The sequence below is a fragment of the Silene latifolia genome, chromosome 11 (assembly GCF_048544455.1).
Source record: "Silene latifolia isolate original U9 population chromosome 11, ASM4854445v1, whole genome shotgun sequence".
Lineage (NCBI taxonomy): Eukaryota > Viridiplantae > Streptophyta > Magnoliopsida > Caryophyllales > Caryophyllaceae > Silene > Silene latifolia.
The window spans coordinates 71,615,055-71,628,313 of record NC_133536.1 but is presented as its reverse complement, the minus strand read 5'-3'; the positions used below and the strand labels follow the sequence as shown (position 1 = coordinate 71,628,313).

General features: G+C 41.2%; 1 protein-coding gene across 1 annotated transcript; it reads right to left on the bottom strand.

Moving 5' to 3' along the window:
* Nucleotides 1–51: 51 nt before the first annotated feature.
* LOC141613542 (uncharacterized) lies at nt 52–699 on the bottom strand. Its single transcript, XM_074432278.1, has one exon. The coding sequence runs from the start codon at nt 697–699 to the stop codon at nt 52–54; it is 648 nt and encodes a 215-aa protein (XP_074288379.1).
* Between the last annotated feature and the right edge of the window lie 12,560 nt (nt 700–13,259).

The following is a 13,259-nucleotide window of genomic DNA, read 5'->3' as shown; positions in this document are numbered from 1 at the left end:
ACGAGTCAACATGTGAGCATTCATGTGGGGTCCACATTCCCCGTCATGAACCTACTCCATGACTTTGTCGGCTGTCTTTTGATCAATACATCGCAATAAGACACCTTGCGCGGTCCTTTTGTATAGTTGCCCTCCATTAGCCTCGACGAAATGGGTCGAGATCATCCATAATGCTCGCTTTCCCCGAGCATCGAGGTTGTCAGGGTATTCTCCCGTGTCTTTGAATTTTAAGATTGATGTGTCCCAAGGTTCGATCTCATCTTCCTCAGTGCCATTAATCTCATTTATATATGATGGTGCTGATCTTCGTTCGACACATAGTGGCATGCTGTCTATATATTCTGGGATGTTAACCAAGGCTGCCAACTTAGACAGAGCGTCGACGAATTGATTCTCTTCTCTGGGTAAATGGACATAGTGTATTTCCTCGAAACACTTTTTCAATTCCTCTATCTTAGCCTGGTAAGGTGCCAGACTATTACTTTTGATTTTCCACGACCCTGTTACTTGGTTATTGACCAAAGATGAGTCACCATGTACCAGTAACTTCTTTATATTTACACTGATAGCACTGTGCAAACCCAGTAGGCATGCTTCATACTCAGGAGCATTGTTGGTGGCGAGGAAATCTAATTTGATGGATACAGGTACATGTTCTCCCTTTGGTGAAATGAGGAGGATTCCGACCACATATCCCATGCTACTCGATGCTCCATCGAAATAAAGATCCCATACTTCGTCTTCGACATGAACCACGTTTTCATCTGGGAAAGACTACATGTCCGTAACACTGTCTTCCTCTATTGGATTGTCAGCGAGGAAGTCGGCGACAACCCTTCCTTTCACTGCTTTCAAGGGTACGTACTTAAGATCGAATTCAGCTAACATGAGAGTCCATCTCGACATTCCGCCATTTAATACTGGTTTTTCAAACAGGTATTTGATTGGATCCATTCTGGAGTATATACTTGCACTATAACACAGCATATAATGTCTCAGCTTCTTTGTTGCGCAGACTAGGGCTAGGCATGTTTTTTCTAACGTGGTGTACTTAGCTTCATATTCTAAGAACTTTTTACTGATGTTGTAAATTGCCCTTTCTTCTTTTTCCACAGTTTGGGCCAACATAGCTCCCATCGCGGTATCAGTTACTGTTAGATACAAGGATATTGGCAATCCGGTTATGGGTGGACTAAGCACAGGTGGAGCAGACATAACTTCTTTGATCCTGTCAAATGCGGCTTGACATTCGTCATCCCACATCTCGTGTTCTCCGACTTTCAATTTCTTATAGATTGGTTCACATATCATTGTCAACTTCGAGACAAAGCGGCTTATATATTGGATTCGACCCAGGAAACCTCGAATTTCTTTCTCAGTTTTGGGATGAGGCATTTCCATAATGGCCTTGATTTTCAAAGGATCAATCTCAATACCACGGTGGCTGACGATGTGACCCAAGAGCTTTCCGGAAGTAACCCCGAAGGCGCATTTTTGAGGGTTCAACCTCATGTTATACTTCCTTAATCTTTCAAGGAATTTTTGTAAGGCCTTTGGATGACCGTCATATTCCTTTGATTTCACAATCATGTCATCGACATACATCTTGACTTCCTTATGCATCATATCGTGCAATAACGTTGTCGCGGTTCTTTGGTATGTTGCCCCGGCATTTATCAACCCAAACGACATTACCTGTAATAATAGGTTCCCCATTGCGTGATAAACGCAGTTTTGTGCATATCTTCCTCGACCATCTTTATCTGATTGTATCCGGCATACCCATCCATGAAAGATAGTAGGGCATGATTCGCGGTATTGTCAACCAAGATATCGATGTAAGGTAATGGAAAGTCATCTTTCGAACTGGCTTTGTTCAAATCCCGGAAGTCCACACACACACACGGACTTTCCTATCTTTCTTAGGTACTGGGACTACATTGGCTACCCAATCTGAATACTCTGATACTTTAATAAACCCGACCTTGAGTTGTTTATCGATTTCTTCTTTGACTTTCAAAGACCACTCAGTACGCATTCTACATTATTTTTGTTTGTTTGGTTTTAACCCTGGCTTGATTGGGATTTTGTGTTCTGTAACTTCCCTATCGATTCCTGGCATGTCTCTGTAAGACCATGCAAAGATATCTTTGAACTCATTCAGCAAATCTATGAACACTTGTTTTTCTGTAGGATCTACAGTGGTACCTATTTTGAGTTCTCTAGGTTCTAAGGTGGTTCCTGCATTGATGGTTTATGTATCTTCGATAACATAGTTTCTTTGGTCGTATTCCTCCAACTGCTTAACCAATTGCGGAGGCGGTACTATCTCCTCTTCCTCTTCTTCAACCTGTCCCTTCCCGCCCTCATTCTCAAAGTCATTATTAAAACCGACATTTTCAGATATGGGATTTCAATGTAAAGGAGACGAGTCGTAAGCAAACGGGTTCATCTTATTATTAATTTGAAACTACGCGAAATGTGCTAATATTTGGGCCAACTGATCAGAGGTCAATGGCGGAATGGGGGTGGCATTTGGGACGGGCCCCGGAATACCAGAGCTAGGTGGAGGTACATCAAAAGGAAAGACTGGGGAAGGGGTGTTTTCAATACTCAATTCTTTAGACTCAACCCTAAGACTCTTATCAGACTCAGACTCAAACTCAGAATCATCATCTGGATTAAGCATCTCTCCTTCTCTTGTGGTCAGCTTGAAGAGCAAACCTCTGTTATCAGTCCATTTGGTAGTTTTACTCCATCCAGATATAGTCCCTTTAGGAGCTACATCAGTGATGAGGGTATAGGGATCGAACCTATCGCTTCGTAGGATCATACTAACCAACTCTTCGATTGGTTTTTCCATTTCTCTCTCCTCCACAAAAAGGAGACCTAAGGCATTCCCGTCTTCGACTGGGGTAGGTCCGGCCTTTCTGAGTGTCACGGATAGAACATCCTCCGGAATGTAGTGATAATCTTGGAATATTTCAATTCCAGGGACCAACTTCTTACTCTTTTCGTCAAAAAGAGGTTCGGGAAAGTCGAGACAACGTTCTACTTCTCCGGCTCTCACGAAGTATCCATTCAGTATTAGTGGATAAGGTTTTCGGTCTGTAACCGTTCTTCTTTTCTTTTCGAGATCTTGTTCAGTGGGCTAATATCCCAACCCGAATGTCGTTCCTTTAGGGACCACGCCCTTTAGTACCAAGGTATCCTCCTTTCGAGGGTATAGAGAGAAACCAAAGTACTTCCCAGTCTTGAGAATGGTTTCATAGACGTGACTTCCAGTATACAAGTCCATGTTTTCTAATTCAGGACAAGTGTCGATCACGTTTATAACCTCGAACCCGCAAGCATCATTTGAGGTATCGAGTGTTACTTCTGAGACCAGATCCCCCCCAGTTACTACGATAGGGGTAGCATCGATGGTGATAGTTTCTCCTTTGAGAGGGATTTTGATTTTTCTGTGCAAAGTGGAGGATACAGCTTCCGCTCCATGGATCTGATCGAGGCCATTTCGTGTTCACAATTAAGTATATGTGGTCGTTGGTCAATGGTCGATACAAAACACAATTTATACTTCACAAACAACTCTACAATTAGTAAAGAGGGAAGTAAAGGTCGGATCCCAAGGGACGGGTATTGAAATGAGAATTCTATTGTAACTAGTAGTGTCTAGGGGTGTCACAAATTGGGTTGGTGTAGAAGGTCACTAAACTAAAATAACAATGAAAATAAACTAGCAAGGTGAATAAAATAAGGGGTGTAAACAATTGATTAAAAGCACTAGGGTGTCATGGGATCATAGGGGAATCATGGGATATGATCATACAAACATGTTCTCAAATTATAAGCAAGCAATTATTGTTGTGATGGATTGAGTTGGGTTATATCTTACAATCCTAGGAAAGTTTTGGTCCCGGAGCCGAATCGATTAGATTGTACAACACCTACAAGTCGACTTAATCTTTCCTACTCAACACATGCATGGTCTAATGAGACTCGAGTTGGGTTATGTCTTACAAGTCTCATTGAAAAGATAGAAGATGATAGTAAATGCAAGGATTCATAGGCTTAGCATTTCATCAAATATAACATGTGCATGTATTAAGACCAAAACAAGCAAGCAAATAAGATATGAAAGCATATTAATTTAAGCATGAATCATTCCCCATGTTGGTTTCCCCTAATCACCCATTAAACCCTAGCTAAGAGACTACTCACTCATTATCATGTTGATCATGCTAGCAAGGTTGTCAATCATACCAACAATATGAAACATGATGAATAAATGAAAGTAATTAAGAATAATTAAAAAGGGATTAAGAGATTATACCTACTAATGATTCCAATAATAAAGCAAGAATAATAGAAGTACTTGAATCCTAGATTGAGAGGTTGTCAATCTCCCAATAATAACCCAAACAATCTTCAATTACCCAAAATAAAGGAAGAACAAGAGAGAGATTAAAGAACTAAAACTTGGATTAAAACTTGATTAATACTTGATTACAATATTGAAGAGAGATTTGATTGATATTAACTACACTAATTATTGATAAGAAGAACATGCTCCTCTAATTAACTTAATGGGGTATTTATAGTGAAAATTAGGGAGGATGCATTAGGGTTAACTAAGGGCTAAACTAGTAATTACACTTTTTAAGTTGAGCAAGGAGACTCCGGTATTTTCTGAGAGAAGGGCTTCTCTTTTCGTAGCTTGAAGAATGAAATCCGTGCTGTGCAGGAATCCGTGCGGATTAGAGTCGGGACGGCCGGATTTGGGCTGTGCAATCCGAGCGGATTCAGGAGAGGGACGCTCGGATTGTTGAGGGGGAATCCGAGCGGATTCCAAGGAGGGAAACTCGGATTGTAATGGCTGGACGGGCGGATTGTCTGCAATCCGTTCGGATTGTTGGTCAGCGTCAATTCTTCTTCTTTTCTTCCCTTTTCTTCATAAATTCCTTGGGGATTTCCTTGGGGACGCAAGGATCCTTTCTCAACATTGTTCTTCTACTATAATATGTACAAAGGCCTTCTAGTCTTGTCTCTTCTTGATGCTTGGTCATTGAATACAATCAATTTAGCCTCGTTTTGCCATGAAAATGCAAGATTCTTACTCCTTTCCTACCAAGGGATCAAAATCTCAAATAATATGCAAAACAAAGAACTAAAGATAAGAAATGACCCAAATAGGCACTAAAAAGCATGGAAACAATGGTAATTCGGGGGCTAAATATGCGCTAATTATGGTCACATCAAATATCCCCAAACCGAACCTTTGCTCGTCCCGAGTAAAGAGGTGACAAAGACTAGGACCAAAACTAACCTATCCTAATAATAATAGCCGATATGAGACAATTAGCGGGTCTCACTCCGCCCCTTCAACTCACAACAAGACAACCATGAGGTAGGATGCCTTCTTGCAAGGCAAGGTGGGTCTTGCCAAAATGGCGACACATCCAAACATTAAAGCACATAAAATCACATAATGGATGCATCTACAAAAAGAATAGCCACTTTCCTCATCTAAGTGGCGGAAATTATCTACAAGGGAAGCAATTCAAGGGCACACAATCCTTCATAGATGCAATTTGTTCAAACTACTAAGCCTAGAAGGATACCAATAAATCACCTCCAAGTTGTGTCAAGCTAGGGTACCTTTGTCCTCAATCGTTAAATGCTTTTGTCAAGAGTAGACTCCCTATGGTGTTAGAAACACTGGAGGATCGCGGAATTCCCCCTCTTGCCTAGACAAGAAGAAGGGTCGTCCCCTCTCTACCATGCACAAAAATGGATACGATGGATAAAAGGGATCAATAGATATTGAGTTTCATTTTGGGAGTTTGCTTTGTTGTTGTTTTTCCCCCCAATTTCTTGTGGCATTTGACATTTGAGAACACTTTCTTTTTGCCATTTCTTTTTGATTTTTGGCATTTCAATACTTGACAACTTTTTGCATTTCTTTTTGAACATTTTCAAAGTCACCCCAATTAGTAACGAGGGTGCCTTGTATTTGAAGCTTAGGAGTTCTATTTTTGCTCCTCTTTTCATTTGATGCATTTTTGCAAACTTTCTTTCACTTTTCATTTCATTGAACTCAAATTGATTTCTTTTTGTGCCCATTCCCTATGATTGACAAAAATGTGGTAGAACATGGATGATGGATGCATGGTTTCAAGGGTCACCTTGGAATAAACGGTAGCCAAGGAGTTATCACACCACAAGGTACTCTTGACTAGGCCTTAAACCATGGGTCAAAGGATACTAGTATGACACATCCTAGGGTGTTTTACAAGCATTCTAACAAGCAAAGTCTTAAGAACAAAAAGCATCTACTAGGGCCTATATACACTTGTCAAGCTTCCCAAGTAGATGGTTTCGCAAAACTTTTCTAACATGAAAACTACATGCCATGATGCAACTAGCATATAAACATACTAATGCAAATGATTCTACCAACTAATATGCCATATAAACTAAATGCAAGTCCTAAATTCACATTGTTTTTACCGCATCAATCAAAATAAAGCCACATAGTCATTAACATAAAGAGGAAAAAGGAGATTGGAAAGATCATACCATGCGGTCTTCAATATCCTCATGTCTCGGATGTGGCGTAGTCAATCAAAGTGAACAAGGATAAAACAAACACAATATATACAAGACAATATATACAAGACAATAAATACAAAGGAAATGAACTTGTTTTTGGTTTTTCAATTTTTCAATTTTTATGATTTTTGAAATTTTTATGGGTTTTTGAATAAAAGTTAAGTGTTAGAATTCCCATCCCCACACTAATATGGGCATTGTCCTCAATGGCCAAAATGATGGAAATTATGCAAAGATGATGCATGATTTCTATACTAAATGCAATTCTACACTAAGCTATACTACATGATGCATGGTTTTTGTTATGACGGAGAGGATAATTTAGATTACCTCCCGTTGTGTATGCATTAACTTCCCCAAACCAAATAAGACACTATTGCTAATGTCCAAGGATGGGTATAGTTCATGCACACACTATGCTATGCATGAAACTAGATTGTCATTTTGGATTTTACAAATGGGAACAATAAAGACCACCTCAATGGTACCGAGGTGTGAGTCCTTTGATGTTGCTAGGACTAAACCAACAAATGATCAAGATGAAATAAAGTACAAAGAAACAAGATACAAAGTTCTTTTCATGAAAAATAAAGATAAAGAGGAGAGATGAGAAAACTTCACTTGAACTAAGGTGGGTGCCTCTTGCCCGCTCCACCTAGCTATGAAGTAGTCTCCTAGATATCGGCGTCATCTCCTTCAATATCGGTATCCCAAATATCCTTTGAAGCATCACTTAAACTTGGATCCATGAATTCATCTTCACTCTCAAGCTTCACCGTATCACCTCCACAAGAATCCCCACTCTCTTCCCCTTTGCGACCGTTCGCCCCTTCATTAGCCTTCTCCGAGTTAGGAAAGAGCAATTCCATTTGAGCCCATGAGGGGAAAGCTCCTTCCTCACTAATCCGTCCTTTTTGAGCCATCTCATAGTATTGGGGGTAAAGAGCATAATAAGTGTCCACGGAGGTCTCATATTGACGGTAGTGTAAATCTTGCAAAATTCCCGTGACAAAGTCGTCACGGGGGAGGATGAAGGGATTTGGGTGGTTATATGGTTGGTAGGGAAAGGGGTAAGGAGGCACTTTTATCTTCTCATTTTGAGTTTGTTGTTCTTGTTGTGGTGGTGGATTTTGTGGAGGTGGAGTTTGCCTTGTTTGACTTGGGATGAGGTAGGAGGGCATTGGGGACAAGCTTCCTCTTCTTGGGGAGACCCGTGGTAGATCATGCATTGGGAGATAGAGTGGATCGCTCCCTTTTGTCAACCACTTTATCCTCTTATCAACCCCCTCAAGGGTTATCCAATGGTGTTGGACGACAAGTAGATCTTCATTAATTCTTGTTCCCCCCGTAAGTGGAGTGTACTCATTGTTCTCATTGAACCTTGGGTTGAAGTGCTTTGCAAGTCTAGTTATGAGTCCATCATTCACTATGTGCTTCATTCCATCATCATCCCCATTTCTAAACCTTGCCCACTTCTCTAGCAAAACTAGAGGTGCATTGAAGTGATACCTATCTCTCCCTTGAATGTTGAGGTATGATTCCATGAATACAAGGTCCAATTGGTTGACAATGGCTGGATCACGGCGGGCGAAAAGAGTACCCGAAAGAAATCTATATGTAAGCCTCAAGATCGGGTTTTGGATGTGAAAAGCAAGACACTCTTTGGTAAGAATGAAATCCCGGCCCGTCATGGCCCTCCACAATGGTGCAACATTATACTTTTTGGGCTTTGATGTTCGGGTAGGCGAAACATCAAGTCCGAACACATTGGCAAACTCAACAAGGGTCATCATCCTAGAAACATTTTCTAACCGAAACTCTATGCATATCACTTTGTTTACGGTTGTGATCTTCAAAAAGCTTAAGAATTCTAGCACAAGGGACCGATAGGTTGGTTCATACATGCGAAATAGAGTCGAAAGACCAAAAACCTCAAAGAGTGCTTCTACTTGGTGAAAAATTCCAAGCTTTCTTAAGGTATCATGACAAAGAAATTTAGTGGGAAGAATATTCTTACTTAAGAGTCGGTGGAAGACCAATCGCTGCACATCATCAAGGAATTCTACATTCGAGAAATCATCGAGCCTTGTGAGATCTACAATCTCTACATGTTTTCTTCTAATGGTGTTGAGATGTGAGGTAGAGGAACTTCCCACCATCCTTGGTCTTCTTGCACTTCTAAAGGAGGATCTCCTTGGTGCCATTCTTGCTTCTTTTGTTGGGTTCTTTTGATTTGAAGATTTGCTAAGGATGTTCCTTGTTGATTGAGAATTGGAAACCCTAGAAAATTGGGGATTTTTAATTTTGAGGGCAAAGAGAGTGATTTGGATATGTATGGGAGTCAAAAGGAAGTGGGTTTTATAGGGTAAGTGGAAGGAGTAGTGATGTGGCATTATATGGGTGGTGGGGTGTATTTTAATTGGAAAAAGTCGGGTCGAGAAATAGTGGGAGGAGACGAGCGGATTCGGAGGGAAGACGCTCGGATTCCTCCTTCACCAGACGGGCGGATTCTGGGCAATACGCCCGGATTCTGCCACAGAGTGAAATTCCAAAATTTTTGTCGTCACAAGACGGGCGGATTCTTCGACAGAGATTTTTCTTGACATGCATAGGCGGAGAGACGAGCGTCTTTCCACAAATCCGGCCGGATTCAACCAGACGGGCGTCTTCTTCCATAGGGCGCTCGGATTTTCAAACAGCCCAGAAACCTTCAATTTTTTCGACACAGCTGGACGTGCGGTTTCTCTCCTAGACGTCCGGATTCGGCCAAGACGACCGGATTCCAGGGAATCCGCTCGGATTCTGGCTGCGAGCTCTGACTTTTTCTTCTTTCTTTCAATGCATCCCCACACTTAGGAATTTGCTCCTTCCTTCATTCAAAAACTTGTTAGTAACCCTCCCTCACTTACGCTCATGAAAAGAGTTTATGACATTTATTAAAATAAAAGCAATAAAATAATGAATACAAGTTAGAGGGTTAGTATATTTACAAATGGTGGTTTAGGGAGGACTCCACCAAACTCTCCCTTAGATGGTCCTTTCAAGGGGGAGGAGGCCCGAGGTAGGTAGCCTCGACCTCTCCAACAAATGCTCCTTCATAGTATGGCTTCAACCTTTGACCATTTACCTTGAACTTGCTTCCATCTTCCGCCTTGAGTTCGAAATCTCCATATTTTCCAACTTCGGTTATCACATAGGGACCCATCCATCTAGAGTTCAATTTTCCCGGAAAGAGTCGGTAGCGGGAGTTGAATAGAAGGACTTTGTCTCCCTTGTGCAAGGCCTTTTGTCGAATTCTCTTATCATGAAGCAATTTTGTTCTTTCTTTGTAAATCTTTGCATTCTCATAAGATTGGAGTCGGAATTCCTCCAACTCTTGGATTTGGATCATCCTCCTTTGACCGCTCAATTTGAGATCAAGATTGAGTGCTCGGATTGCCCAATAAGCTTTGTACTCCAATTCGATTGGCAAATGACATGCTTTTCCATATACAAGCTTGTAGGGGGAGGCACCAATGGGAGTCTTATAGGCCGTCCTATAAGCCCAAAGAGCATCATCAAGCTTTGTGCTCCAATCTTTCCGAGTCTTGTTCACAACTTTTTCAAGGATTTGTTTGATCTCTCTATTTGAAATTTCCACTTGACCGCTTGTTTGAGGATGATACCCCAAGCCGGTTCGATGTTGAACACCATATTTGGTCAAAAGGGATGCAAGCTTCTTCTCATGGAAATGTGTTCCTCCATCACTAATGATAGCTCTAGGAACTCCAAATCGTGGGAAAATTATCTTCTTGAAAAGCTTGGTGACCGTTTTCGCATCATCATTTGGGGTGGCAATTGCCTCCACCCACTTTGAAACATAATCTACGGCGACAAGGATGTACTGGTTCCCATTGGATGTCACAAAGGGTCCTTGGTAGTCGATTCCCCAAACATCGAAAATCTCCACCTCTAGAATGCCCCTTTGTGGCATTTCGTTTCTCCAAGATATATTGCCCGTTCTTTGACAAGCATCACAATGAATGATGAATTCTCTTGTATCTTGAAACATTGTGGGCCAATAGAAGCCCGATTGGAGAATTTTTGCAACGGTTCTTCTTGCTCCATGGTGCCCACCGTAGGGTGATGAATGACATCCTTCCAAGATTCCTTGGATTTCCCATTGAGGGATGCATCTCCGGTAGAGCCCATCACTACACTCCTTGTAGAGGTTTGGGTCATCCCAAAAGTACCTCTTCACTTCGAATAGGAATCTCTTCCTTTGGTTGTGGTTCAAGTTAGGAGGGAGCACTTTTCCAAGAATATAGTTAGCATAATCGGCAAACCATGGGGTGATGTGCCTTTCAAGTTGAGTTTGAATAGCCATCAAAATATCGTCGGGAAATGAGTCATTGATCGGGGTTTCTCCATTTTCATCATGAAACCGGATTCTTAACAAGTGATCCGCCACTACATTCTCGGCTCCTTTCTTGTCTCTTATTTCCAAATCAAATTCTTGAAGAAGCAAAATCCATCTCAACAATCTTGGTTTTGCCTCCTTCTTTATCAAGAGATGTCGAAGAGCACGGTGATCCGAAAATACAATCACCTTGGATCCAAGCAAGTAGGAACGGAATTTATCCAAAGCATAAACAATGGCAAGAAGCTCCTTTTCGGTTGTATCATAGTTTACTTGAGAAGGGTGGAGGGTTTTGCTTATGTAATAGATGGCATGAAGGGCTCTCCCTACCCGTTGGCCAAGAACCGCTCCAACGACGTAGTTGCTAGCATCACACATAATCTCGAAAGGTAACTCCCAATTTGGGGGTTGGATGATTGGTGCCGAGATCAATGCTTCTTTGATTCTATTGAAAGCTTCAACACACTCGTCAGTAAATTGGAATTGGGCATCTTTAAGCAAAAGTTGAGTGAGGGGTTTTGCTATTTTCGAAAAATCTTTTATGAAACGACGATAAAAACCCGCGTGACCGAGAAAACTTCTCACCCCTCTAACATTCACGGGAGGTGGGAGTTTCTCTATCACCTCAACTTTAGCTTTATCCACCTCGATGCCCTTTTCCGAAATCAAGTGACACAAAACAATTCCTTCATTAACCATGAAATGACACTTTTCCCAATTTAAAACAAGACTAACATCTTCACATTTTTGCAATACAAGAGAAAGATTATGCAAGCATGAGTCAAAGTCCTTTCAATAAACACTAAAATCATCCATAAAAACTTCCATTATGGTCTCTAGGTAATCGGAGAAGACACTCATCATGCATCTTTGGAAAGTAGCGGGGGCATTACATAATCCAAAAGGCATCCTCCTATATGCAAAAGTGCCATAAGGGCACGTGAAGGTGGTCTTATGTTGGTCATCCGGGTGTATAGGGATTGGGAAGAATCCCGAATACCCGTCAAGGTAACAAAAGAATTTGTTAGAGGCTAACCTCTCAAGCATTTGGTCAATGAATGGTAAGGGGAAGTGATCTTTTCTTGTTGCGGAGTTTAATTTCTGGTAGTCAATGCACATACGCCAACCGGTGATCATTCTTGTGGGTATTAATTCATTCTTTTCATTCGTCACTACCGTGGTACCTCCTTTCTTAGGTACCACTTGAACGGGGCTAACCCACAAAGAATCCGATATGGGATATATGATTCCCGCATCAAGTAATTTCATGACCTCTCCTTTGACAACTTCTTGCATGTAGGGGTTCAATCTTCTTTGGGGTTGAATGGTAGGTCTATGGTCGTCCTCTAGATGAATCCTATGCATGCAAAAGTCGGGACTTATCCCCTTAAGGTCATCTAGACTATAACCTATAGCCTTCTCATGTTGTTTCAACACATTAAGCAATTTTCCCAATTGGTCATCATCAAGTCTATCATTAACAATCACGGGTTTGGTCTTTGATTCATCAAGGTAAGCATATTTCAAATTTGGGGGAAGGGGTTTCAAAGTAGGAGTTTGTACCTTACTTTCTTCCTTTGGAGTTTCATTGAGAATTTGCTCCATCTCCATTAAACATTCCATTCTCATAGCATACTCAACTTCACTTTCATCAACCTCATCATATTCAAATCCCATGATGGGTTCCTCTTGCTCTTGAGTTTGCAAAATATCCTCTAGGATGGATTGCTCATCCTCTACGGGTTGACATGCTTCTACTAGAATATTATGCACCAACTCGGATTGTGCATGAGTGAGTTCCTTGTTAGCTAGAGCGGCCTCGAAGAGATCCACCTCCAACTCCCAATACATGCTCTTAGCCTTACTTGCTTCTAAGGCTTCTAATGCTTTCATGGGATCCTTGAAGTAGGGGATACTCAAATGGTCCTCTACAAAACAATCTACGAAATCCATTCTCGCAAAATACCAAACAACTTGAAAACGATTAGAGCAAACCTTGAGGAGTTTTACTTCCCCAAGGTGAAAAAGACACAACTAATAACAATAAAAGAAATCTAAAATCAATTAAACACCGTCCCCGGCAACGGCGCCATTTTTGATCGAGGCCATTTCGTGTTCACAATTAAGTATATGTGGTCGTTGGTCAATGGTCGATACAAAACACAATTTATACTTCACAAACAACTCTACAATTAGTAAAGAGGGAAGTAAAGGTCGGATCCCAAGGGACGGGTATTGAAATGAGAAT

Bases quoted from the DNA above. Each gene is read 5' to 3' on its own strand.
- LOC141613542 (XM_074432278.1), bottom strand. From the start codon at position 699: ATGGGATATGTGGTCGGAATCCTCCTCATTTCACCAAAGGGAGAACAT.